The following is a 27694-nucleotide window of genomic DNA, read 5'->3' as shown; positions in this document are numbered from 1 at the left end:
AACCGAAAAAAAAATATCTGAAAGTGAAAAACAGACCTGAAACCGAAAAAAAAGATTTGAAGCCGTAAAAAAAATAACTTTTGAATCTGAAAACATGAAATGTGGAACTGAAAACAAATATAAAAGTGAAAAATGAAAATTTATAATTTATTCAAAATAATTCCAGAATTGAATCTATATTTTATTCAAACTGAAAGAAAAATTGGTACACTTATTTTTAGTTCAAATACATGGTTTTATTTTTTCCAAGTTTTGACCAAAACTTAAATTTTCAATTTCAAGCTTTATTTTTTCAACTATATATATTTTTTTCGAATGAACAAAACATTTGGCCCCGATTTAGCTCCATACAATTCAGAGGCACATTTTTTACTTTAAAAAAAATTGTTTATTAGCTTAATCTTTTTGACTCAACTTTTCTATCGGCGCACAAAAAAATAACCCTCATCAACAGTCTGGCCAGTATTTTATTGTCAACATACTTTCAGAACAAAGACAAATTGACACAACCAATCATTTTAATACCAATCATTTTTAATAATAGACACTTTAATCTGTAGTGCACTTTAAACCTCTGCACACCTCCATGTTAAAGGCAGTCCAAAGACAAACCATCTGCTGAGTTGAGGAGGCTTTTCAGTGGAGTCGGTCGGTCACTTCATTTAGGAGCCGTGAGCTGAAGAGTTCATCGTTTTCTTTAAAAACCGCCTGGTTCAAACTAAAGACACAGGGGCAGCTTATCTCTTGAATACTCATCCGTGAGGCCGTAGGGAAATTAATATCACATGATTTTGCTTTAAGTAGTGTCTCAGGAGTGTTTAACTCGTGAGGGATCGTACACAAAGCAAAGCCTGTTGATGAGGGTATGAGTACTCTGGAGACTAATCCATTAATAGATTGGTACACATAAAATTGTACTTGGGACTGAAATCCAGGGTAAACGTTTTGATAAAATGCCGATTTGTTTTCCCATAACTTTACATCTTTCATTAACTATGACATTAACTTCCTAGATAATTTTCCTCCAACATACTCTGGTGGTTAATATAACTCTCTTCAGGGCCACTAAATAGATTAAAGAAGTAAAACCAGCCTCAAGAAAAATAAAAATAAAGTCCAGTAGCCAAAACAAGTGAGGTCTTTAAAATATATACTAGACAAGTGGTTTCCAGACTTTAGGGGTCCCAAGAACAACCTGATGGGTCACCAAATTATTAAAAGTGCCAGAAAGAAAGATATAAAAAAAAAAAAATTGTATGTAAAGTTTTCTCATTGTTTTCTGGCTTCTCCACAATTTCTGCTTTATTCCTGTGAAATACTGAATACTTTTTATTTTAGGGGCCTCTAAAAATCCTTCAAATATATAAATTTGGTTCAACTACTGTGTTAATTAGTCAGCTTTAGCGGAGCTGCTATGCAGATTTTTTACAGAGCCAGGCTAGATGTTTCCCTTTGTTTCCATTCTTTATGCTATGCTAACATAAGCTAACTAGCTGCTGGGCCCAGCTACAAATTTTCCAAGAACCTAATATTCTTTAAAGTGCCAATAATGTTGGGAACCACTCTAAACCAAGATCTGTTGGAGGAGAAACCCCATTTAAGCATGAAGAATTGGAGTACAAGAAGTGATTAACGCATTTTGAGAATTATTTTGCTGCATGTTAAGAGTATTACTCATTAAATTGTGCCTCTTTTATTTTGGACTGAAACCCTTTACCATGTAGTGCAACCCAGGTGACAGGAGCTTCATAAAAGAAACATTTCACAGTGAAGATTCATGTTCTTACAACGAACATCAGAAAAATGCCCAAAGAGTGACGTCCCAGCCCCACACACACCACAACAGCAGCAGACAGAACAGTGCAATTAACTCGACTCTCTATTATTCCAAAAGTTACGTTAGAAAACAAGTGCTGATTAGGCGCACGCACACACCTCATTTAAAATATTTGAAACTCTGAAGTCCAGTTCTGTAAACTCAACTTTCCAATGGAACTCCACTAGCTCTACCAGTCTAAGTTCATTGGTCCCAGAGGCACATAAGCGTGGCTAAAAGCTTAAAACAAGACAGTAAGGAGCGGCAAAATGAAAAGATTAGTTAAGTATCTTCCATAATTGCAAATAAAAAAAAAATCTTTTTACTTGCCATTTGATTTTTTCTTTTTAAATAGATCCTGCTATTTTGGTCACAAAAACAAACTTCAGCTAAGCCAGTAGCCAATACAATTAACAGGGTTGAAGCAGTTGCCAGAATCTGCAATTGTAGCAAGGAGAAATATCAAACCTTGTTACAACAGTCTTCCTGAGCTACCTAAATCCCAAATCTATTAGTTTTACCACAGAGGAACATGGTGCCAAGACATTTAGTTTATCTCAAGCCTTTTTTGCACACTTTTGTCACACACCTGTCACCATGTCTTTTTTGATACTGCCACTAGCAGTCACCAAAGTCATAAAGTTTCTTATGTGCAGGGAACTGTCAAACAATTCTTAAGGATTTCAATTTTGAGTATGAACAACTCTCAAGTTAATGAAAACATTTTGGAATATTTTTAAAACCAAGTTTCCTTAAGGAAATCCTGATTAGAAATTTGCAAAGCCTGGGCAATTTCTCTGTAAGTCAACATTTTCATGGAAAATCGACTCCAATCGACTCAAAGTGCGTGTGTGAAAGGGGCTTAGCTTACACTAAATGCATTTAAATCAACAGATTTTACAAAAACAACTGATGCACTGATGTAGTAAAAACCCGCACACCTGGCAATCTCTAGAGATCAAAACATTTGTTCGCTGTATTGTCACCCAGGTCTGAGAGGACTGGAACGGAAAGAGGTGGTCAGTGACTACAATCAGGGTTGCGTTGTGCTCTTCTTTTGTCTTAGAGTTTCTTCTGTGAGCAGCACTAGGGCCCACCTCCCTCGTCTTCTTGTTCCTCCATGTTTTTGCGCGCCATCCTCTCTCTCCGCTCTGCCAGCCGCTGACATCGAGGACAGTCTTTACCCGTCCGGAAGCAGCTGCGATGGTAACAGGCATTACATTCTGTAAAAGGGGGAACATCACAAAAACAGGAGTCAGAGATGTTAACACTTCAAAGCAATTACAGCACAAAGGAAGATTAGCAGTATTCACAGAGAGCAGCTCCCTTCGGCTGAACCAAACAAGGCTGCATAAACATTAAACCGGTTACACCAGTTTGCCTATAATGAGAAGTGATGTTTCAACAGAACAGCCAATCACAATCAGACCCGACAGAGGCAGGGGAGTATAAAAGACGCAGAAGTTACAGGCAGCATGGCAGAAGGGAGGAGGAAGGAGGTATGTTAGATGGCCGATAAGCTGGGAGACACACACCACACCCTAAACCAGTTCAGACACATCCTACTCTTCCACCGCAGTGCTTTAAAACTCTTCAATGTCTTAACAGATAGTTATCACTGCCCTGATTTCACTGAAATTATTTTGGTTTCCAAAATATTATATATTGAAAGATAAGATCAAATGAAAGGCAAATCAACTTAAAGAAATTGTGTTTATTTCATATTTACATAAAGATGAAGCTTAAATAATAGCAACTAAAAAGAATAAATTACACATTCATTCTTAAACATGTAGTCACCTCACAATAATGAGACATTCTTCCTTCAACAAAACTCTAAAAACAAAATGGCTTAAAACAGGCAACATTTCCTCTAAACTGGAGAAAGTCTACATTTAAATGTTAACACTTCACTGATTTCACAAAGGGAGATGAACTGATTAGTGAAATCAGCTGAAGTAGTGTTTTTTTGGGGATAAAAACTCCATTGGCCCAGAGGAATTCTTGACCAAAGCATACTGAAAAGTAAACGGTTAAGAGTAATACACCACTTTGGTATCGTTTGGCATCCCTGTAGCCAAGACAAAAGCAGTAGAGAGCTCCGAGCCAAAGAGAAGGAAACCGGACCACTGATGACCGCTTCAGTTATCAGCCATCAAGCTCCACAACACCTCAAAGCCAAAGACATCCACCACCAAATAGCTGCCAGATAATCTACCTTCCATCAGTTGTGCAACTGCGCAAACATCAGAACCAAAGCAAAGAAATACCAACACCACTTTAGTGCAAAGGACTTGCCAAAACGTGCCAAATGAGATCAGAAGAAGAAGAAGTGTACAAAATGTTTAAAATCACAAGCCAGTTGAACGGTGGTGAAAAGTCTGATTAAATACTTGGGGAAATAGAGAGTAAGACAAAAAGAACAATACCACTCTCTGTCTGCTAAATATGAAGCTGCAGCCAGGAGGAAGTTACTGCACCAAGTCAAGAAATACGTTGCAATACTTTGGTTCTTGGAAGGATAAAACTAACAAGAGATAACATGTTAAATCAGTGAACAAAAAAGTCAAATCTGCCAAAATGTTCAGGATTGTAGGTGCAGCCCTGCAAGGAAGTATTTGACAGACTATAAACGCCACCAAAAACATGCAAAACAAAAGTGGATTCTGATAAAATAAAACCTATGTAAACCTTAAAAAAAAAAAAAAAATAATAATATTTACTTTACACGATTAGAAAAGGTTAACTAATCCTGAAGCCCTCAATAAACGTTATCAGTCATTAATATCTGGACAAATACAAGCCACTGTTTTATCCAGCAGATCCATTAAATAGAGTACGTGTGTACAGTAACTTGGCCGATTCTAATGTCGAGCTGGGCAATATTTCGATATTACACCGATATTGTGATATGAGACTAGATATCATTTTAGATTTCGGGATATTCTAATACCGTGATATGGCATAAGTGTTGTCACCTGGTTTTAAAGGCTGCATTACAGTGAATTTATGTCATTTTCTGAACTTACCAGACTGTTGTAACTGTTCTATTATCTGCCTTTACCACTTAGTCATTGTATCCACATTACTGATGGTTATCAAAAATGTCATTGTGTAAATATTTTGTTAATGCACCAATAGTCAACACAACAATATCGTTGCGGTATCGATAGAGGTATTTGGTCAAAAATATTGTGATATTTGATTTTGTCCATATCGCCCAGCCAGCCCTATTCTAATGTGACTTGGTCTGATCATTTAAGGATACAGCATTCCTTAGCAGCTTGAAATAATGTATCTCTTAGCCTTATATTGCTCATAGTCTTGTCCTCCACCTCTCTCAGTACAATCATCTACGTCATTTGTCTATGCAATCTCTCCACCATCTGTCTTGCCTTCCTTTTCTGTCCCTTCCCTAATCTTCCTGCCTCCGTTTTCTCTCCTGGCTTCGCGAGTTTTACGACCTCTCCAGGTAGTTTTGGTTATGAAGGCTGGCTTGTGTTGGCCTTCATCCTCAGTATGCATCTCTCCCTTTCCATCACTCTCCCCACTTCTTTCCTCCTCTGCTTTGCTCCTCCCTCTAGGGAATACAGCTGACAGCCGATTGGGTTTTAACACATTCATAAGTGTACGTTTCTCAACGTTTTCTGCACCAGATTGTTCCCGCTCTGCTGCCTCTGTTTGGCTTTTGTCTGAAATGTCATTCTCCTCTGCCTGCCTGCTGGCTTTTCCTTCCTCCTCAGATCGCGTTTCTTTCTCTTTAGACTCTTCCGCTTTCACTTCGGTCTTCCCTTCAACCTCTGGCTCTCTTTTTGAGAAACCCTTGGCAAGACTCGCTAACCCCGATACCTTCCAAAGTCCTTTCCTCTCTTGTCCCACATGTAGACTTTCATTGCTGCTGTATGTTTCGCTGTCACTATCTCTTCTGTCTCCTTTTGAGAGGTTATTCTTTAGTCTGTCTATGTGAAGAACCTTTAATAAATTTACTTTTTCCCTTCTTGCATGCACATGTCCCCTTTCCTTACTCTTTGCAATCTCTTTGTTGTATTCTCCCCCATGTTGACCATTTCCTCCCTCTTCATCACACTTTCTCTCTTCCTCCCTCTCTGACTCTGTCCCTCCTGTCATCTCCTGCTTATCCTTGTTGCCTTTACTCCTGGAGAAAGCTTTCACCAATTTTCCAGGAGCAAAAGCTTGAAATGTTTCCCCTCTTCCCTGTCTCTCCCCGGTTATGTCACCCCTTTCGTCTTGCACTCCACTCTTGACCCCCTGATCCTCACCTAGCCCTAAACCTTCCTCCCCTCCCTCCCCCTCTCTCCTGTCTTTGGCGAGGGCCTTTGCCAGTCTACGAGGTTTGGAGATCTTCCAGTCTCTCCAGGTAAGTGGAATGAAGGGGCGGAGGGCTACTAGGCCGCCCAGGCCTGCCACCAGCAGAGAGGGCTCACCTTCGCAGCGCTGGCACTTGTTCAGCTGGAAGGGAAAGATGATGTCTTTGTCGTTGCCGCAAAACTCGCACACGAAGCCCTTTGCCTGGCACAGCTGGGGGAGAGAGAAGAAAAAAAGTTAGTGACATTTGATTAAGGTGGGAATCTGGGGTTATTTGCTGACATTACAACAGGTTCTCATACTGTATGATAGCCCACTACATATTAAAACGTGTGCATTTTATCACTGCAATAAATGAACTGGATAAACTGTCCATGTCAAAAGAGAAGGTACATGGTTTTCTTACCACACAGCCAGCTGCGTGCGTGGTACCAAGTTTAAGCAGCTCTTTCATTCGGGGAGCCAATTCCCCGTTGCGCACAGCAGTGAGGTCACTGAGGGAGAAGAGGTGAAGGTCCTCTGTGAGGTGACCTGGCAGGCTGTCAAACTGGTCCAGCACCCTGAGGGACGGACACACACGGACACACACACGATGACTGCCTTTGCAGGGAGAATAGTTAATAATTTTGTTTTTATAATTATTGTGAAACTAAAACAAGTGTGCGGTTCTTACTCTTTAGCAAAGCGACAGGTCTTGAAGAGATTTTTCATATGAAACAGCTGCACCCTCAAAACCTAAACAATAATTGGAGAAAACATGATCTTTTTACTTTAACAAAAGACTGACAAGAACACACAGCCATACAGTTTAATACAAAATGGCAGAAGGAACAAGAACGCCAAGTTCCAGTTTCCAGTTACAGCATCTGTGCTGTTAAAGGTTTAATATCCAGTGTCCCTGCCAGCTGACTGACATGAGCAAGCATCAAGTTTCACCTCTTTCTATTTTCCAGTAGGTATAAGCTGCCTTGATAGGCCTTTAAAAACAATTCTGTGCCATTTTATCTCTTCATGAAAAGGTTTTAATGTTCTTTGAGCACGATTCTGCCTAATCACATACATAAGGATGTGCCTTTTTCAGTATCACCTAACTGATGTCAAGAACATGAATGGCTCTCTGGTGCATTTTAAGCAGCGAACATTCTGGTCCTCATTGGATGTTGCCGAGAGCTTTACAAACAAGCATGGTTATTATGGTGGGGTTACCACTAGTTACTGGTAAAAAATAAAAAAAAGAAATGCCTAATTTCCTATCCCGCTGCTGCCTCTGTGCTTACCCTGACAGTCTCCAGAGCTTTGATCTTCTTGTATAGGCCACTGTTTATGTCATTGGGGTTGAACAGTGGGTCTCCAGTGATCTTGCTCAGCAGGTCCCGGGCAAAGTTGCTGACATAGTACTTGCTGAAGTCCCACTTCCTCAGCACTCGTCCGGGAACCACCGCCTGCGCGTTCTCATGGCAACACTGGCAGAAGTAACGGCCGAGGTATTCACAGTAACGCAGTCGCTTGATATAATCTTAAGTGTGGACAGACAGCAGAGACACAAGTGGGGTAGAGGTAAGCATATGGACCAAAAGTAAAAGCATAATTTATACATATAAAGGGGAAATGCCACAGGAAAACACAGTTTTCGGCCAGCGGATCAAGTGGAAAAACAAGTCTTATAGTTGTAACAACAACTGAAAATGTGAATGTAAATAGATATTTAGTGTTGTTGATACAGTTTTATTGATGGAAATGTCTCCAAATGTATGTTAAAAAAAACTTAAATCAAGTATTTCTGCGGTTTGCTGGTCATACCTGGGTCGATGCGGGTGCCACAACCAGCGCAGCGGTAGTTCTGTTTAGCCACAACTATCTTCCTCCTGACAGGGAAAGAAAACGGGTAAGAAAACCATAAAGAGCGGTGACAGTGGTCTAACCTACACATTTAGAAATAACTAGCTGGGTGTGTCATGAAAAAGATGACAACAACAAATGTATTTACAAATGAACGAAAAGAAAAAAAGAAAGTGAGAAAGTCTGTGAGGTCAAGGAAAACCTAGTGTGGACTCACTTGGGGGTGGAATGAATGTTGAAGATGATCTGCGGTCGGGGCGGTGCCCACTCCAGGTTGCCTCGGACCCGAATCCTCAGCTTGTAGATGTCTGCGTGTTCGCCATCATCAGGCGAGATTGGCAGAGAATCAGGGATGGGCAGCAGCTAGGATTGAGCAAATACGTTTTTTAAATGATATCAATCGTTGCATGTCGAGTGCCATGTCTGGAGAACTGCTATTCTGCAAAGAACTGCAGGAAGATGTTGTACCTTCTGTGGAGCGTCGTGTTCTGGGACCAGCCAGTCGAGCTCCGAGGCTGCAGGAAGCTGCATGCCCTCAAATTGCCTGAGTAAACCCATGGCTACTGACTCAGCCGAGTTAGACTGGAGGAAGGATGGAGAGCTGAAAATACACAAAGATATTTTACACATATGTTTTTTCAGTTTGCCGCTAATACACAGAGCTGTCCCCACCACATAAAATCCCCACCGTGGTTCATGTTACCGTCAAAATGAACAAGTCCCTGGTGGACCTTGGAGTTTTTTTTAACCAATGTGTTGTTTTTTTTCTGTGAGTAATTCAAGTAACATTCAACAGCATTCAATTATTGAGATTCAGAAAAATTACATTATTTATTATTAAGAAAAAGAATGAAAAAGGGAAGTGGCTGTGTAACTTACATAGACTCTGAGCTGAGAAAAGACCTGCTGCTGGAGCTTACCCTGCGCTTAATGTCTGCATCTGGAAGACAATAAGGCAATAGTGAAATAAAACAGATTAGACCACTCAGAAGCATTGTACCAGTTATATGCGTTTTCATCCACCAGGCAGCTAAACTTAAAATTTGCAGAATTGAAAATAACTGTCAGATGATGGCTAAATCTGCTTTAAAAAAAAAAAAAAAAAAAAAAAAAAAAAATGATAGAGTGATAGAGTTTTAAATGCAATTTAGCAGGTAGCATGCAGGAAAGCCAGAAAGTTTCAAAAGTAGAGCATTGCTGCCATATATTATAGTAACACTTCACAAACATGTAAGCAAAGATGTTGCAGTAAGCAGTATGGATTTGGTAGAACAGGAGACCGCCTGCATGAATTCTTGGTCGACTATAACAGCATCTTTCTGTCAAAAGTGCAGCATTCTTGATTATTCAAATAAAACACTGGTTAGACTTAGAGTCCTTCTGGGTTACGGTCAGTCAAATTTGAGCATGAGCAGGATAGAGCAAGTTAGTCATCTGCTGGATTCAACAAAAGCCCTCTTGTGTTTAAAAAAAAAAAAAATATCTGGCTTAATTTGTGTTTACTGTAAACAGTTTGACTACTGCAAAGTTAAACTACAGGCACAGGATGATTTTTATCAGCGGCACATGCAAAAAGCACAGGCATGGTGATTGACTTCTCACATACACATAAAGACAGCGGATTTTCTGTTACAGTATTACCAAAATTAAATTTTCATCTCATTAGTACTAAAATGTAATCACCGATATGATTTCAGTTGTAGTTAAATTCTTTTTGAATTCTGATTAGGTTTGAGGATTTTGGTTAAATTAGGGTAAGATATTTTAGTTAAGGGATGCAATTAAGAATAAATCACTTGGGATTATTAGGATAGATAGATGCATTTAATGTTCAGAAAAAATTACCACTTAATGCAGTCCAGGAAAACAAACATTTCATCAATATCACAATTTTACCATATCCCAAATCCATAAGCAATAGCTGGTCTTTTACTGTATCAATTTGATATTATATTGATATATTGTCCAACTATTTTTAGGAGCAGTCATGTTCATAATGGGCCTTGGACGAAACAGCCTGTGACCTTGATAAAAAATATCACTTTGCCAGTACTAAAATATGCTGTATGCTATAAGCTGTCACAAAAGAGACAATTAATATTGGGTTTACGTCAAACTTTAAAAAAGGAACAACAAGGTGAAAAGGATGTGTATGTGACAGAAATCAAAACCTAATTCTGACTGGAGTCGCTTTGGAGATAATGAATAATGGGGTGGAAAGATAGAGGAAGTTAGTCACCAAAGAATATCCCTTCTTAACTTGCTTGTCTCCTCCCATGAGCCTCCCTAAACTCAACAGGTACGGGCACATTTGTCCAACAAATCCCTGAAGCACTGAACAACAAGCACTAACACAAACCGCCAAGAGCACTATTCAGCTGAGGTGAGGAGGCGGCTGGCTCGACTCCAAGCTGAAAACTTGCAGTACGTTTTGTAGGCTACTGAGAGCCATAAATGTTTTTATCTTAACATGGCCACTGAAGTTCAACAAAGCATACAAACTTAATGACAGCAGTTTAAACGGCCTGGTACAGAGTAAAAAGTTGTTTATTTCCAACTTTTAGAAGTTTTGTTATTGAGGTTGTTCAATGTCAACCCAAAATGAAATGTTTAAAAAAAAAATAAATAAAAAAAAAAAAAGATTCTTTAGTCATGCCTTTGCATAGTGTAGTACTTCCTTCACGCTGGTACTGCATGATCTCAAGTGCAAGTACATACAGTCATGCAGAATCAAAAGTGAAAGCTGCCAAACCATGGATTTACTAAGAAATAAGAATCTATATCCACAAAGTTTGGTCAGTAATTTGGAAAGTACATAGTTTGGGTATTTTTGAGGTTGATTCCTAAAGTGTCATTAACTTACCGAGTTGTGTTCACTGGAAGATTTGAACAGAATCAGTAAGTATGATTATGTAAAGATAAGAAATAAGCTATAAACTGTAAATGGTTATGGTTGAAGTGCCATCCAGTTTAAGAGGAGGGATTAAAAGTAAGAAATTCTCAGTTTGGAGTGGAGCCATCAGCTTCCTCTCAAAAGGAGCACCGCCACCGTAAACTGTCTTTATCGTAGCTGTGGAGCCTCGCCCACCGAGCAGCCTGCAGATACCTGAGAAGAGGGAGGCGAGTGACAGGGAGAGGCCATTCTGAGACACCGCCAACAGGGACTGACCCTCACAGCCATCTGAGAGACAGAAACTAACACTCAGCACAACGGTCACCACAAGCACAAACATTTTTAACACTCCACAGAGCTGCATGTCAGTGTCACAGGCAAACTACACCGACACGGTACATGTGGAACTCTGGTAGTTATACAGCTACAAGATACAACAGACTTTGTATGCTCAAACCGCAGTACTGAAAAGTGCAGTTATATACACACAGACAGACAGACAGACAGACAGACAGACAGACAGACACACACAAATTCATAAAGTACATGCACATATGAAATCCCACAATCCATGTTAACCGTATCACAGCAATACATGTTGAGATATTTCTATATGGAAGTGATTAGTCTCTTGCGGTTACCATTTGTTACACAAAACAGCAATTTACATCTAAATCAATTAATTCAGAGGAAAATGTTGCTAAATGACTTTGTGAACACTGACTGGAATATAACAGAAGCTTTTCCAGACCAAACGTCCATATCAAATTATCATGACGACTCACATGACTCTAAAGTCTGTATAAATAGCAAAACTAATAAAAACATTTTACAGACCATCATTCTGTGACTTTTGTAATCAGACTTCCAAGTTTATGGCCCGTGGTCATGAAACGTGACATGCTTGGTGAGCAACATGAAGCAAATGTAGTGATGAGGTTATGAATTATGACTGGAACAGAATCAAACTTGATTAAGCAGACCACTGATTAATTCTTCAGAGGCTTCCTACATATTTCAAATGATAAAAAAAAAAAAAAAAAAAAAAAATCCAATACTTCCCTTGTACATGTAAATATTTTGGTGTAGCTCGTCTATTATCAAGTAAAAAGATGCTAGCTGAACTGACAAATACACAAAATGTGCGGGTCATATGCCTGGTTTAGGAAGTTTGTTCACACCGATAAGGCAATTGTGACACTCGAAAACAAATACTGTCTTTTAATCTGGTGTTTCCTCATTCCCTCTCTCTACCTCGTAGTTCACACTCCTCCACCTCCTCAGCTGAGCCGGAGTCAGACAGGCCCTCGCACGAGTCCTGAGAGCTCCTCCGGGAGCATCCGCTGTCAGTAGAGTGGAAAACTGCAGGAGAGGAAGGACACGAGAGACAAAACAAAAGAATGAGGCAGAAATAAAAGGGCAGAAATCAACAGTAGCTGTAGGAGCAATGTTTTAATTTTAACTTATTGGAAGTGGTGGACATTATTGAATATGGACACTGGTGAGAAAATAAACACACAATGATATAAAAGTAAAGCTTTTCTGAGCTCACATCTAAACAACTCCCGTCAATTAGCAGCCAGTAGCAGCTGAAGTATAGTTCTAAGTATAGCTTATAGTCACTCTTTCTAATCAGCAACATCTGTAGTTAGGGACATGAACTTAATTAACATGTGGCCAGTCTCGGCCTGAACAACACACCACTTAGTGCTCGGGAGAAAACTGCACTTGAACACAAAATCAAATTGAGAAAAAAATATGAGCTGACAAATTGTCCTCTCAATTTTCAAGCTTTTGCAAGAACATTATATATCCCAGGCTGTCCCAGATGAAGAGAAATATATATAATTATAAGAAATATATTTAATTGTATGGATTGTCTTAACTAATGGACCTTAAAATACATTAAAGCACATCTATAATCTAGTGCCTATTGAAGAAACAAAAGTACATTTGTGAAAGTTACTGAGATGCAAAAAATGAATCATTTTCAAGCAATGTTTAGTAACTAAAAGCATGTTTACCATTAGAAGACCATAAAATGGTTAATCTACAACTCAAATTTCTTAGTCAATTAAGAATTGTATGAAGAAAAGAAACTTGCAAAAGAAAATTGCAACATCATGTGTTCATACAAGGGAGTTCTTTCCCATGTTACAGCTCCCCACTACTAATGTTGCCTTACGGTGCTGGGAGGTTGCGCAGGGCGGCAGGCGGCTGCGTCGGATCAGCTGCCTCCGCAGGCGGATCTTTTGTTTGAGCTGCTGAATCTCAGAGTCGCTGTCTCCCTCCTCCTCGCCCTCCTCCTCCTGACGCCGCAGGTTGTACTTCATCAGCTCAATGGCAGCAATAAGGGACTCTGAAATGCTGAAATGAGCATTCTCCTACAGAGCACAGAGAAAATGATCAGAGGAGGAGACCAATTCTATCTTTTCAGTCATGCAACATAATAAGTTCAATGCTGGACTTTTTCAAAACCTTAAATTTATCACAGCTTTTGCTAAATTTTAGTATTTTGTAAAGCACTTTGAACTACATCAATTTGTATGATTATATAATATATTATCACTAATTGACTAAATTAATGATGAGATTAATTGATCAATCAGCACCATTCAGAATAAGTCATGCATTCAAATGGACCCTGACCTTCTCAAGGTCAGCACAGCTGCCAAAGTCCTGCTCCGACAGGTAGCTGATGAGGCTCTGACCCTCTGACGGCTTCCTGAACATCCCATCTGTAACGCTGCTGCTGTACTGGGACCCATCTGTAGAGACCAAAACATGAACACAAAAAATACATGACGCCAATACACAAAACAGAAACCGTAAACCGTATTTGCAATTATATGATCCCCACTTAGGTGTGTTTCTGTTGGATTTTTAATGTCATCCGTTTTAGCTTTTAAAATAAATGTCTCAAAAGCACCTGGTAAAAACTGAACAAAATAAAATGCTCTAAGCTTGCCAAAGGCCAACTGCATGCTATCAGGATAATTGATTGCCTAAACCATAACATTCAAATAACACGTACATACACCTACACACAACCACCTTTCTATGACCTTCCTGTTTAGGTCCAGAGTGTCACGTTTATGGACCGGCTGACTCACTCGCAACATTCAAATTCAGGAACTGAAATATTTTTTCTTGTACACTCCATGTCAGCTTTCCTGTCCAACTTCCTCCCATATTTAAATTTGTGGTGGACTTTCTTTGGCTCAAATCTTTCTCAAACATATCAATCACAGGATAAGAGTTTTTTTTGCAAATTATGTGCAACAGTAGCTACAAAATAACTGTAAAAGCACATTTTTAAGTATTGCAAACATAAAACTCACGAGACTCCATGTAGAGGGAACTGGGAGTGCTGGCATCCTTGCGCTGAGGTGAGAAAGGGCTGTAGTTCTTTATACAGCAGTCATCAACTGCTGATTCTAAGACAAATAGTACATGTTAAGGGCTTTAATGCCACAGTCACTAAAGTAAACACTGTATCCTTTCAAATTTATGGGAACTTGCATCACCATTCATACAAAAAGCAGAATAAAAGCTATTCTGATTTTATCATTGTTTTTCTTTAAAAAAAAAATTCAAATGTATGGAAATGGTTCATTGTATTGCATGCAGAAACAAAAACATGACTACTGCCCTTGGTCAGTATAATGACTTGAATTAGGGAAGTACAGATTCAGAAAAAAATCAGTGACACAGAAGTGATACATGAATAGGTTTACACACCATTTACATATAACTTCCATAATACTTTCAACAAAACACCGTTTGGTCATGAAAAATGTGTGTATGAACAAAAACTAACACTGAAAGGGGTCATAGCCTCATCACATCAATATGTCTTGAGTAACACAAACCAAAAACATCAAAGAACAAAAAAGATATGAGGAGCTGAAGGCAAGATTTGAAATGAGAGGGATGGAGAGAGTTCATCAGCATGCAGAGCAAAAAAAAAAAAAAAAAAAGGAAAGAGGGGTGGGATATAATGATGGAGCACAGTGGAACTGCACTGCCAACCTGCTACCGGATCTTCTATTATTATGGTGATTTTTCGGTGGCCCCCTCCTTTGCACAAACCGTAAAAAGAGAGAGATAGAGCAGAAGGACAGAAAGTTACCTCAAGCCAAGAAGGGGAAATAGTAGGCAAAGAGAATAAAGATGTTAATTCGGAAGCGTTTAAAACCTTCAGACAGGAAGTGTGCACCTTCTGAAAAAGAGTGCGGCCTCGCCACAAAGCTACAATTAAACACAGCCCATGTGTGAATCACACCTTTATGCAACCATTGTGCAAAAAAAAAAAAAAAGGACTTGTTAATCAGGTATGCATGTTTCCATCATCTGCAGGAAACTGATGCCTCACTATAGTCTAAAGCAACTGAATTCCAGAAATTATTCAAATGTAAGCCCAATTAATAAACTCCCCCCAAAACTCCCATGCCACCAAAGCAGATTTCAAGTGATTACTACAAGTAGTGCGAACCATAATATGTTTTAATCTGTAAACATGCAGGCAGCAATGTTCAAAGAAGGTAAAGTCCGCACAACAGCTTAATGCTCCGAGAAAAAAAAAAAAAACTTTAATTGTGCAAATAAGGCACACAACCAAATTTGAACACTGACTTTTTGTCCTGCACCAGCAACTACATGGATGTGCACAACACAACTTGAACTAGCACGAGTTACCTCCAAGTTTCTTACCATTCCTGAGTTTCTGATTGACTCCTGTGTCAGAAAACGAGCGGGTGTGTGCTCGGGACCCCCGCCCCGGCCCCCTCTGGCCCTCTGAGAAAGATGAGCGTCTAGGTGGGGGCCGGGCTAGGGAACTCTGTTGCAGGGACTGCTCCATGGGGACGCCCTGCTCACTGCTGTGGGTGGAGCTTTGAGAGTCACAGCGGCTGCGCTGCCCGAGGTTACCAATAGCTAAGTACTCCGGACCATCGTCATATTCGCCTTCACCAGAGTCCCCGGCATCGGGCTGAAAGGTGGTGGACAAGGGAGACTCTGTGAGGGAGAGGCAATGGACTGAGACAGGGCCAGGATTGGGTGTCACACCCCGCTCGCTTTCCCCCGGCTGGGACACACATATCCAGGGAGCTCCCGGGCTGCTGGCTTGAGAGGTAGTGTCTGCAACAGAACAAGTAGATAAGGTTAGATGGATTGAGACAAGACCACAGGCCTGCGTCTCCGTTTTTTCCCTTGCTCAAGCTTGGCTCATGTGAAATGGATAAAGCCTATCTTGCAGATTGTTTCTAAAAAAAGTCCAAAACAGTAACAATAAATGTTGAAATACCTTTTAAAAAAAAAAAAAAAAAAAAAACACTCAGAAACAGTTTTATCCAATTTAGTGAGCACAGCCAGTTCAGGACATTAAGTTTTGGAGGCTGTATCAACACATTTTTCAGTAACTGACCTTGTCCACAAACAATCAGTCCTCTGTATGGTAAAATCCGTCTATTCACATACAAACTGTAGCGCATTTATAGTGCCATCCCCTGACACTACCCCCCATATCACTGTGTGTACTGATTACAGAATAGTGACCATCTACTCTTCATTTGCTTCACTCAATGTACAACTACAAAATCCTCCTAAATAGAGACAAATACATTAAGTCTGGTCCAAGACAAAACGGTTTGCTAAAATTCCTAAAAATCAACCACAAACCCAGATGTTGGCAAAATATTGTAACAAAGTTAATGTGCTCCATGTCAACCTACCATTAATTTTTCACTTCAGGGAATACTGCTTCCTAACTATACTTATTTTCAATGGGCCAAAGATTGATACAAATTCATTTTACTGAAATGCATTACTTAAAAGAGCCCCTCTTATGCTTTTTGTGGATTTTTCCCATCTTTTGATGGGTTGTATAGTTTTTTTGTGAATGTAATAGATGGATAAAGTACAAAAAAAAACATTTTACTCCAAACGGTGCTCTCTCCCCCACGTACAGCACTTTTTCTCAACTGCCTGAAATGCCTCGAACACATTCCTGTTTGAAATTCCTCAATTATTGATGTCACTGATTTTTCATTGTGCTGCCTGAGCAAGCATTGCCCACCCAGTGGCTTGTTTGAATTAGGTTGACCAATCACAACAGAGCAAGCTGACCAATCAGAGCAGACACAGTTTTTCAGGTAGGCGAGCCAAGGCAACGCAGTTGCTTTTCACCAACTGCAAGACCCAGGCGGACCCAAGGCAACGCCTGTCTCTCAGCTGATCTAACAGCTGATTGGTTCAGAATTGACTCAACATAGTGACATTTTATATAAACTTTTTATTGATTTTGAATTGGAGGGATTTTAACTGCCATTTGTCTTTTTTATAGGCTTATTCTGTACAAACCACATGTTATGTGGCTGATAGTTACGTTTAGAAGTCAGAGAGACTAAAAAAAATTCAGATTACGGATCATCTACAGTGTGTTGTTATTTAAAATCAGCAACAGATCACATGTAAAGCATTTTGACAGCTACTCTGTCATAATAAAAATAACTGGAGACTGTATAGCCTACAAGTTGATATATGGGTCTGAGAACATTTTATTAAATCGGACCTAACAGGATGTGAGTGTTTCTGTGACTTCCTGTTCAGGCTGAATGCTGCTGGAAACGGCTGAAAACTGACTTGAAAGCAGATTTTTGTCACCGCCCCAGGCGAGGCGCAGTTTCTCGAACGAGCCTAGTGTTTCAGGCAGAGGTGCTGCAGCAATGGGCAGTATGAGAACCAATGTTTGTTTTTTTAAACATCAAAGCATGTAAACCTATTCTAGTAGACTCCAAGAGTACAAATATGATGCTGAAAAGGTGTATGACAGGGGCTCTGTAATGTGAATCTTTTTGTAAAAGTAATAGACACAAATTACCCGAGTGAAATCCAAACAGATCACCTGCAAGCTGTCTGCCTTCCTTGAGCGTTATTATTACAGCACATTTAGTTGAGCCTTATGAGAACTGCTGAATCAAAAGGAAAATACTCAAAAGCATAATATAAACAAACCCCACATACACTTGTCACTCTTCGCTCTTTCCTCACTTGTGCTTTTGCTGTTTTGGGATCCGACTCCCGTAGTGTTCCCAGAGTTGTTGCTAGTGGCGACTGCTTCTCGGAGGGAGCAGTTAGAGGTGGTGAGTCTGCGATTTAGAGATTCTCCTCTGGGAGCCGAGTCAGCGTTCCTCCAGGCCCCACCAACCCCCGGCAACACACACAGGCTCTGGCTCTTCAATAGGCCCAGACATAGTGGGCCCTTCAGAGGGGACAGCTGGAGGGTGAAAAGGGAAGGATAAAATGTTTAAGGACTCGTTCCAAATGTCCTCCTTTAAAATTTCCTTTGTTTTAAAGTCACTCTCAGTTTTGACTGGCCCTCTAACAGCAGATTACCATTAAATAACCGCATAATTCTAGACCCAAACAGAGTGAATTTTTAAATCTTTTTCTAGCATACTTACAGTGATAAAACGTTTTATGGATGAAAACAGGTAAAAACATTATCAGAAAGACAATAAATATACACAAATGCAACATTACATAATGTCATGAACCAAAAAAGAATTCGATGAATTAGATGATGAACAAAAGATTAACAACAAAATGATAATGGATGTAAATGCAGCAACGAAGACAGACTTTACTGAGGTCATTTCACGAGACCCACCCCGACGGTGTCTACTAGGGCCAGCAGTTTGGGGTTATTCTGCTCCACTGCTTCCAGACACTGGAACATGGCGGTCACATGAGGCTCGCTCAGCAGAAAGGCATCATCTGAAGGGCAGAGACAGACAGACCGAGAGAAGGAGAGGGAAACAATGAGGGAGACAAAGAGATAATGATGAGAGAGATAATTATTTAGTGGAACATAAGTGAAGACACAAAGAGAAAAGTGAGGAGAGGAAGTCTCAGAAAAGGACAGGAACAGACAAAGAGAATTGGGGAACAAAAGACATTTATTTAGCCGCTTCTTACTTGAGTTTACACTTCACATCACCGTCTTTTAAATTAAACCGAACCATTAATGTGACTCATTGTGAACATTACAACTCACCATTATAGTATTTACGAGTATGCCCCTGATGTCGGAGCAGAGGTCGGAGCTGAGCCGAAAGCATGTGAACCTGTAAGCTGTGAAGGAGCCAACGCTCAGCCTTGTAGCTCTCACCAGCACTCTGCATCCCGCTGCTCAGCACCGGCTCCAGGTGACTGAACTGTGAACGGACAGAGAGGGGGCAAACGAAAGTAAGAAATGTGAAACGGGGTCATATAGTGAAGGGAGAGGTAGATGGGAAAGAGGTTGACAGGGGTGCAAAAAGCAGAGTGACATGACAAACGCTATTTATCTGAACATAAACAACAATTTTTTTTATGTTCTGTCTCAAAGAGATTATTGTCTCAACACGACAACCAGTATCGGTAAACATACTGTTAGTGTGCAGCCCAGTTTGTAGGATACATCTGATCCAGCTAAACAAGCAATGGGAGGAAGTGGTGACAGGTCTGACAAGGTGTGATGCAGATGATAAGCTTGATAGTCTAAAACAGAGTGAGTGTGAGAGCGAGTGGAATGAAGAGTGAGAAAGAAAAAAACAGCGCATAACTAAGAGACGGCAGACAATATATCGATAACCAACCATCAGATGATGATTTAATCATGGCACAGCATGCTTTAAGTCCTGCTGGTCAGTGCAATGAAGATAATTAGACTCAAACTACTCTGTCTCTTTATTGTTGTACAGTCCTGTTATCACTTGACAGAGGGGACCTTTCTCCACAACACACAAAAAAGTAGCACAACAGGTAATCCAGGAAGTGTAGGGACTCTGAAGGCATCGGACAATGTGAACTATCAGGTATTTACTTTGCACAAACTTTACAAAAAAAAAATAAAAATAAATAAAAAAAGACCATTGTTGACTGGTAGGCAGACCAGCTTTCAAATTCACCGCTTCAGTATTTCCACTGTCCAACAAGCTACGTCAAATGCATTTTATCAGTTAAAGGAAGATTAGTTTCCTGCTACAACGGCTGTTGGAGCAAACCAACAAATCTGCAGATGCCAAAATGTAAACTTCATCTGTATAAAGGATAATACACATTGTTATTTTTGCAGTCTGGCTAGTATGCGTTCAGGAGTAAATCAGCAGTTCATTCTCTCCTAAAAGCGATACAGTGAACAGTGAGTACATATTTGTTGTTTGTGTGTGTGAATTACAGATTTGAAACACACCAGCACTCTCTTGCAGTAAATGAGGAACCTGAAAAGTTTTTTTTTTTATTTCAGCACTGTTTTAAGCTTTTGAAACAAACCAAGCAACAACATGACTCGTGATTAAGGAATAACTAAAACTATTGTGCAAAAAAAAACAAGAAAAAAAAAAAAAACTTTAGTAACATTTTTGTTAAATAATTTTTTGACTCAGTCAGCTTTGCAAGAATAAGACACTTTAATAAATCGCACTAGGGGAAATTAATTATTTTTTAGCGCCGCATACCATATTTTCACATTGTCATATTACCAAGGTTTTCTGGGAACACAATGAAAACTGGATTGCAAAGTAATTTCACAATGTGAAAGCTCACGATAAGCCTACCTTACACTGTTAAAGGAGATGTAGCAGTTAGCGATTAAAATCTGTTATAAAAAAAAAAAAAAAAAAAAAAAAAAATAGCCTCGAGCAAGGTAGCAATGTTTAGGCATGTGTTCTCACAAACTTCCCTCTCATGACAAATTCAAGAGATTTGATGCAGACTCAATTTAAAAATATTGACATACCCACACACCCTTCATGTGGCTTGCAGTGATCATACCTGTTCAACGTGTGACGCGAGGTGGGGGCTGATGTAGCGAACACACCACACAAACGGCCAATAGTCTCTCTGTTTGTAGTACACCTGCAAGACAAAACAGCATGGCCCAGTTACAAAGAATACCAGTCTAATATACCCAATAAGCCATGATGGAGTGCATCACATAGTGCAAAGTTCTCCTCTGTATTTCAGGAAGTCAACGGATTCTTACTTTACTGCCAAAATGTAAGAAACATTACACTATACTCTGGTAAAGCATGTGATAAAACCTATTACACCCATTCCTGACAACCTGTGGGTAAGTGAGAAACTTACTCGCTGGTGAACAGAAGGGTTACATTCACTGGTAATGTAACTTAAGTTTAATGACTTCTGTATGTTTGTTGTCAGTAGCATTTGTCTTAGCATCTGCAATCAGATTCCCACCATAGCAGAAAGTGATATCACGAGTGTAACGTGGGTAATCTGGAAATATTGAGCAAACAAATACTGCAGTTTAAGGTGAGATTTTTGTGGGGTTATGGGAAAACACCTAAAACCAATTACTCCTCCATGTTCAAACAGACTTCCTTGCAGATTTCCAGGAAAGTTGAACAAAAGCTAACTTTCACCTGAAAATCTGTCATACAGAAAGTGATCTGGTGTCCGTTTCTGGAAGGAGGTTTAACAAACTGAGTGTAACCCTGATGTCTAAGTTGATTTACCCTGAGATGGGAAACTGAGTTTTCGGTTCCAGGACAGCTGATTTGAGTTGGTTCAATCAACTCGGAGTAGGTTCACTCAGGGTTACGCACGTGCACAACCACTATAAAAAAAAAGCAGTAGTAATGGAGCCACGATACTACAATTCACCATGGCAACATCCACAAACAAACGGGTCGGCGGAAATACTCATGCGCACAAACAGCGAGTTTGAACCTACTGTCTATGGTTTGAACATGCATTTCGTTAAAAAAGCAAGACAGCGGCTGCTGCTGCAAAAGAGAGAGAATTGGTGTGGGAGAAAATTGCTGCTCGTCAATGCGTATGCATTAACAGTGTATTAATTTCATATTTAAATCACAGTTAACTTATAATATTACTGGTGAAAACTGGAATTGTATTACACCTATAATTTGATTTAGGTGCAATCCTACAGGCAAAAGCTATTAATCCCATTTTGAGGCTGCAGCACCATATCATTAACAGAACTATAATTTATAATCATTTATTTCTTTTTAATGGCTCTCACTGGTTTGTGTCCAGGGAACACTACAAAAACGTTTAAAAAACATTTCAGAGCGAGTCACACTTTTGACGGCTGTGCATACAGTGGCTTTATGATTATTATACTCTTATAAAGAAAACTGCCGTTTGCAAAAAACGTAATGCGACACAAATAATCTGCTGGGATGTTAAAGCCTGTCGACGATGATTGATGTTAGTGATATGAGGACGGATAAGGTATCTACATATCTAATGGACTGTGATAAAAAATACCTCTCAAATCGGTTATGTGGAAATGAAAATACATCTATAGTCGGGACTCAATCATCTCCCGACGTAAACTCTGTGAATTAATACAGCTTTTTCATCAACGGGATCGTCGACAAAAGGACGACATGTTTGAGAAAAAAACGTTTTATAATCTGCCTAACATAAACCAATACGTTTTTTTATTCATGCAGAACTGCATTAAAATGCACCCGATACAGACTGAATGAATGAGGAAATGAGTTTCTCCTGAACCTCCCTCTCAGAGGGAGGAGAATGAGAGAAACTTTTTCTCAGTTTGTTTCAGTCTCCTCCCTCTCAGAAGGAGAAACTCAAGGTTTCTTGAAGAAAACCTGCTCCCAACCAGGTTAGGTTCACAGGCTCAGTTACCATAGTAACTGACTGAGGTCAAGTTACCTCTCTTTCTGAAACAGGCTGGAGTTCCCCCCTCTCTCTCAGGTTTGATTAACTTCTCTTTCTGAAACAGAAAACCCAGAGTTTCCCTCATCTCAGGGTTAACAAACTCAGAGTTTTCACTAAACCTTCTTTCTGAAACGGGCCTCAGTAGTCGGGTCACAACAAACTAATAAATAAATAAATACAAAAGGGAGAGTGTCATCAGTCAGTTCTCCTGAGTGCTGACCTGCTCATTTTTCAGCCTATGGCTCAGGATGTTGTTCATGTCCTTGTGGAGCCGCTGCAGGCCGCCGTAACGTGACCACACGTTGGGGTTGTTGGTGGACACAAGACCCTCCACTGTGGTCTTCAGGCTGGACAGTAGCTTCCAGTGCTCCCTCCTGTGAGGTAAACAGGGCAGCAGGAAGGAGTGAGATAGGGTGACGGAGGAAGTTTAGGAAGGACGGAGGAGGTTAGGAAGTGCTGATGTTAGCAGTGTTGTGGCTTAAATCATTACTCACATGACCAAAAATACTTTTCCCAAAATTAAAAATCAAGTCCTCAGCAGTTAAGATAACCTAGCTTTAAGCTGAACTCTGTGACTAACTGGGAGTGCTGATTATCAATAAATGTGTTAGTAGGATCAACACACCTAAGCCTAAAAAGACAGATTGCCTACAGACTAAACTAAATGTTTAAAAGAGCTCTGATGCGTGTATCCGAAGTTTTAAACGTTGTTAATTACCTTTCTAAAAACTCGATGTTTATACCCTAAATTACAAACCACAAATACTGGTTGCTTTGGAGCCAATTGCCATTGATTCCCTTAACTAGAAGTTAGAAGTCCTGTGCTCAAGATGTGTACGTTTAGGGAGCCAAACTTTATCTTTAGGATAAAGCTATGGAAAGCCCTAAGAGCCATAAGCACTGGCTCATATCCAGGACTTACTCTTTTTCCCCTTAAGTCAGCAGCAGGCGCTAGTCAGTAATGGGCCAGGGCGCCCGCCCACTTTACTCACTGGCCCGTCCAGACAAGTTTGATCAAAATAGGTTTTGTTATGAACAATATTCAAATTTATGTAAAAAAAAAATAAAATAAAAAGACATAGTAACACAACTAGTTGTGTGTGTTTAATGTGTCTTCTTTTGTGATTAAAACCAAACTGTTTAAACCATAGAATAAGGAACACACAATTAGGAAGCCTTCGGAACGTAGATGGTTGCTGTGGTAACAGGCAGACTCTCCGGGCTGCCTTGAAGCAGCTAACATTAGCTAGCTGGCTTTTTAGACAATGTACCATGGATGTGTTAAGCAACGTACTGTTAAATTATCGCAAGAACCATGGCTTCTCTTTACAGTGGTATGGACAGTTTTCTTGGATGGAATACAGTAAATATAATAGTAGTATATAATAGTAAATAAGGACGAGCTTTTCTGCAGCATGTGCAGACATTTCCCCAGCGGAGCTGACAGCCCCCATCAGCGAGAAAGGAGTGAGTTTGAGTGCTGGCCCTCACAGAGGTAACATTAAGTAAAACGTGTTTCATGCTTCTTGCGTTATTAATTAATTAAGTAACCTAGTAACCGTCCTATTTAGTAAGAAGTTGTGAACACTGATGATGGCTTCTAGCTGAAACGTGTTTGTGTTTTGCCCACATTAAATAAGATGATAACTTATCTGTGTATGACGTAGTTTTGTTTTCTTTGATCCGGTCACTGCCATGGACTGGACTGTCTAAGATTTGGTGCCTTGCTGGCCACTTTTCATCATATCTTTCATAATTCAAACAATGCTTGGCTGGAAGTTTTCATTCTTTGATTTTCTTTTACTGCTGGTAGCGCATTTGCTGCTCAGGATCTGACCATAGTGCTGACGCAACAATGCTGTTATGAATGCACGAAGGATGTGTTACATGTGCGATTTCTGTCTGATGTAGGCTATTCTATGCCATGCAGAAACACCTTCTCTGCTGTGTGGGTTCATGTTTAGTTGCCACTTTGTGCAATAAAATGGTTAATTTTATAACAGTGCTGTGCAGAGCTAATGCTGCTGGTTCAAATATCTTTTAGCCTGAAAAGGTTAAAATCAACAGGTTTGTCTATATTGTTGTGTACAAACTTTTTATACTGAGCTTTGTTGGTTGAGCATGTTGTAATTAGTACTGCTATTGTAATGCAGTATGTTGGAAGGTAAAATTGTTGCCGTTTTTTTCCCAGTTTGCCCTTTTTGCTACTTCATCTTTTTGAAAATGGCCCACTTACTTTTGTACTGGCCCGCCCAAAATACTATTTCTGCTTACGCCACTGGTCAGCAGTCAAACTGAATGCTATTGAAAAACTAGTCACATAACTGCAGCAATAGGTCCAAAAAAAAATCTTTTAACAGAAGACACCCACACTTGAGCGTGCATTCTTTGAGTATAGAAGAATTTAACAGGTCATCTGCTACTTATACTGTAATATTAAGGGTGTGACGAGATCTCGTTTTACGAGATCTCGCGAGATTAAAACGTGACGAGATTTCTCGTCGAGGTGAAAAGTTGTCTCGTGAGGCGATGTTATGTCAGCGTGATGGAGCGTGAAATTACTATTGAAGATCCCCCTGCCACTTTTAAATCATTTGTGTGGCAACATTTTGGTTTTCCTGTGGAAATAATAAACGGCGAAAGAGTGACAGACAAGACGAACGCAATATGTAAGACATTGTAAGAAAAAAATGCCGTATACCGCGGCTAACACGAGCACTATGCAAAAACACTTACAGCACCACCACAGCTCTCTACTAACTACTGCACCCGCGACGAAAACATTAAAAGGGCAAACAACTCTAAAAGCCTTTGCATCTCTGCCACCGGTAAGTGCAAGAGCCACGGCAATAACGAGGGACATAGGCGTTTTCATTGCAGCTGATATGAGGCCATTTTCTGTGGTGGAAAATGTTGGATTTCGGCGACTCCTCCACACACTGGAAACGAGGTACGTCATCCCATCACGCGCGCATTTAACTCGCACTGTAGTCCCAAACCTCTACAAAGAAGTCAAGGTCAGTTGAATAAAAAAACTATTTTCCATTCATATATTTCATCATTGAGGATTTCTTCAAATTTTTTTTAAAAATCTCGTCTCGTCTCGTTCTCGTGAACCCAATCTCGTGATGTGTCTCGTCGAGTAAGTGTCTCGTCACACCCCTATGTAATATACTATTGTTTGGCAAGTATTTAGGGCAGTGTGTGCAGTGTATCAAAATAAATCAATTAAGGTTTTAATCAAATCCAAGACACAAAAAGACCAACCTTGTTTTGTGCAAGAACGATTTAGTCATGTAGCGGAATTGACTTACCCACAATTGATCATTTTATTATTTACTCACAATCATCATTTCAGGCAGAGAAGTGGATGCAGAGTTTGTGAAAAGTGTAGACTATGAAACCTATGAATGGCACATTTCTGAACAAAATAAGCCTTTTTCTCATAGAGAGCAGCAGTGCCGAGCAGCATCACGAGTTCAGTTACTGGGCTAACTAATCAAATCATGTAACATGGAAAGAGGGAGGCTGAATGTTAGAGAACATTCTCCACATACTGCAAAGCATGATGTATTTATGCAACTTAGTGGTGTGTGTGTGTGTGTGTGTGTGTGTGTTTTCACATCATGGAGTGAAATTCTACAAGGCTCAGGGAGGTTGTTGAGGATAAGGATAAACTCTGTTTAGTTGTTTGTGTATGTGAAAAACATTGCACCTACACGTTGCACTTCTGCGTATTTGAAGCCAATGTACTTCTGTGTGACTATTGCTGAGTTTGTACCCTCATGGTTGAATGCACTTATTGGAAGTCGCTTTGGATAATAGCGTCAGTTGATGAAGTGTGTGTGTGTGTGTGTGTGTGTGTGTGTGTGTGTGTGTGTGTGTGTGTGTTTTCTATTTGAGAAGCATCAAGGCATTTGTCCCTTCTCTTAAACGTATCTTGACGCTGCTTATAATCATTACACAGTAATCGTGTTGTCAACAAATGCGATGCGTTATTTTGGGTGTCAGCTTGTGTAAAAAAAAAAAAAAAAAAAAAAAGTCATGTAGCTTGCTAAATTGGGCAATATTTTAAACCCAATCATGGATGGAATATAATTGTTATACTAGCGAATGATTATCCTGCACATTACAGCGACATCTCCCAGTTGTCAACTTCCATAGGTCAACTTCATTTGACAGCTAGCGTTAGCTAGCTGTTAACACAACCTAGCTAGGATATAGCTAGCTAACAGTTAGTTAGCATTCCCAAGGCTAACTGTTAGTGAATGCCCTAGCAGTTAGCTAACAAATGTGCATACGAATAGCTTAACTGCAACCAAACTTTCAGCATCAGTCAAGTAGTTGACCTTTGGTATTTGACAGGTTGACAAGCCTCGCAGCTAATGGTGTTTTCAACCCCTGACATGCCAGGTTAACTTAGCCTAGCCGCTAGCACGCCAACGTCAGTAATTCACCAGTGTTTTAACGTTAGCTACACAACAATATTACGATGTTTTAGCTCAAGTGAGTTAGGTTACCGCTTCAAAAAATCATTATTGGTCGTCTTTGTTTAACGTTAACTACCGAGTGGGTTCTCGGTGATAAACTTTCTAGTTTTGCCGTTTGTAAAGCTAATCACGGTCATTCTTAGCACAGCCAGTCGGGTAACGTTAACCAGCCCCGGGTGTCACTCACCTGCGCTCCTCCGCCTCTCCCTCCGCCGATATCTCCATGTCCTCCGGGCGGAGTCGAGTACCGTACAAAGCAGCCAGTTTCCCCGATAACTCCAATATGTTATTTCATAAAACGGAGGTCTACCGCAGTAGTAGGGTAGCTTGAAGAAGTTACCCGGACTTCCAGTCTTCCGCCATCTCTGCCCCTCCTGTCGGAGCTGTGAATCAAAACAGTCGAGGCCGCATGATATCATTAGCAAGTGGGCGGTGATGTTATCCTCTGCCCTGCCTCCTTTTAACGATAATCGTGCTTTTACTCTCAAATAAGACCATAGTTAATTTTCCTCCGTTGTTTTGCTAGTACGCTGGCTGGTATCACTGCGTTTACATGACTTGCAATGTGTAAATTTAACTATTAAAAGCTCTGAAGCAGCTGGTAAAATAAAGAGCTTT

At 40.1% G+C, this 27694-nt stretch overlaps 1 protein-coding gene across 2 annotated transcripts; it reads right to left on the bottom strand.

The window, feature by feature from the left end:
- Window positions 1–449: 449 nt before the first annotated feature.
- Window positions 450–27694, bottom strand: rubcn (rubicon autophagy regulator). 2 transcript variants are annotated; one of them, XM_028586542.1, is made up of 21 exons: window positions 27264–27694; window positions 22807–22960; window positions 20691–20774; window positions 18931–19090; window positions 18544–18650; window positions 17925–18150; window positions 15588–16013; window positions 14216–14311; window positions 13524–13642; window positions 13060–13258; window positions 12129–12236; window positions 11088–11162; window positions 8861–8921; window positions 8450–8582; window positions 8199–8344; window positions 7943–8007; window positions 7420–7658; window positions 6816–6877; window positions 6549–6702; window positions 6262–6355; window positions 450–3039 (listed from the first exon to the last, which is right to left on the bottom strand). In XM_028586542.1, exons 1-21 carry the CDS (start codon window positions 27299–27301, stop codon window positions 2903–2905), a joined length of 2883 nt encoding a protein of 960 aa, XP_028442343.1. In that variant the 5' UTR covers window positions 27302–27694; the 3' UTR covers window positions 450–2902. The 2 variants fall into 2 exon arrangements, with proteins under 2 accessions (XP_028442343.1, XP_028442345.1); XM_028586544.1 differs by lacking the exon at window positions 11088–11162.

Source organism: Perca flavescens, chromosome 9, assembly GCF_004354835.1.
Source record: "Perca flavescens isolate YP-PL-M2 chromosome 9, PFLA_1.0, whole genome shotgun sequence".
Lineage (NCBI taxonomy): Eukaryota > Metazoa > Chordata > Actinopteri > Perciformes > Percidae > Perca > Perca flavescens.
The sequence above is the reverse complement of the archived record's forward strand: the minus strand, read 5'-3'. Positions and strand labels throughout refer to the sequence as shown.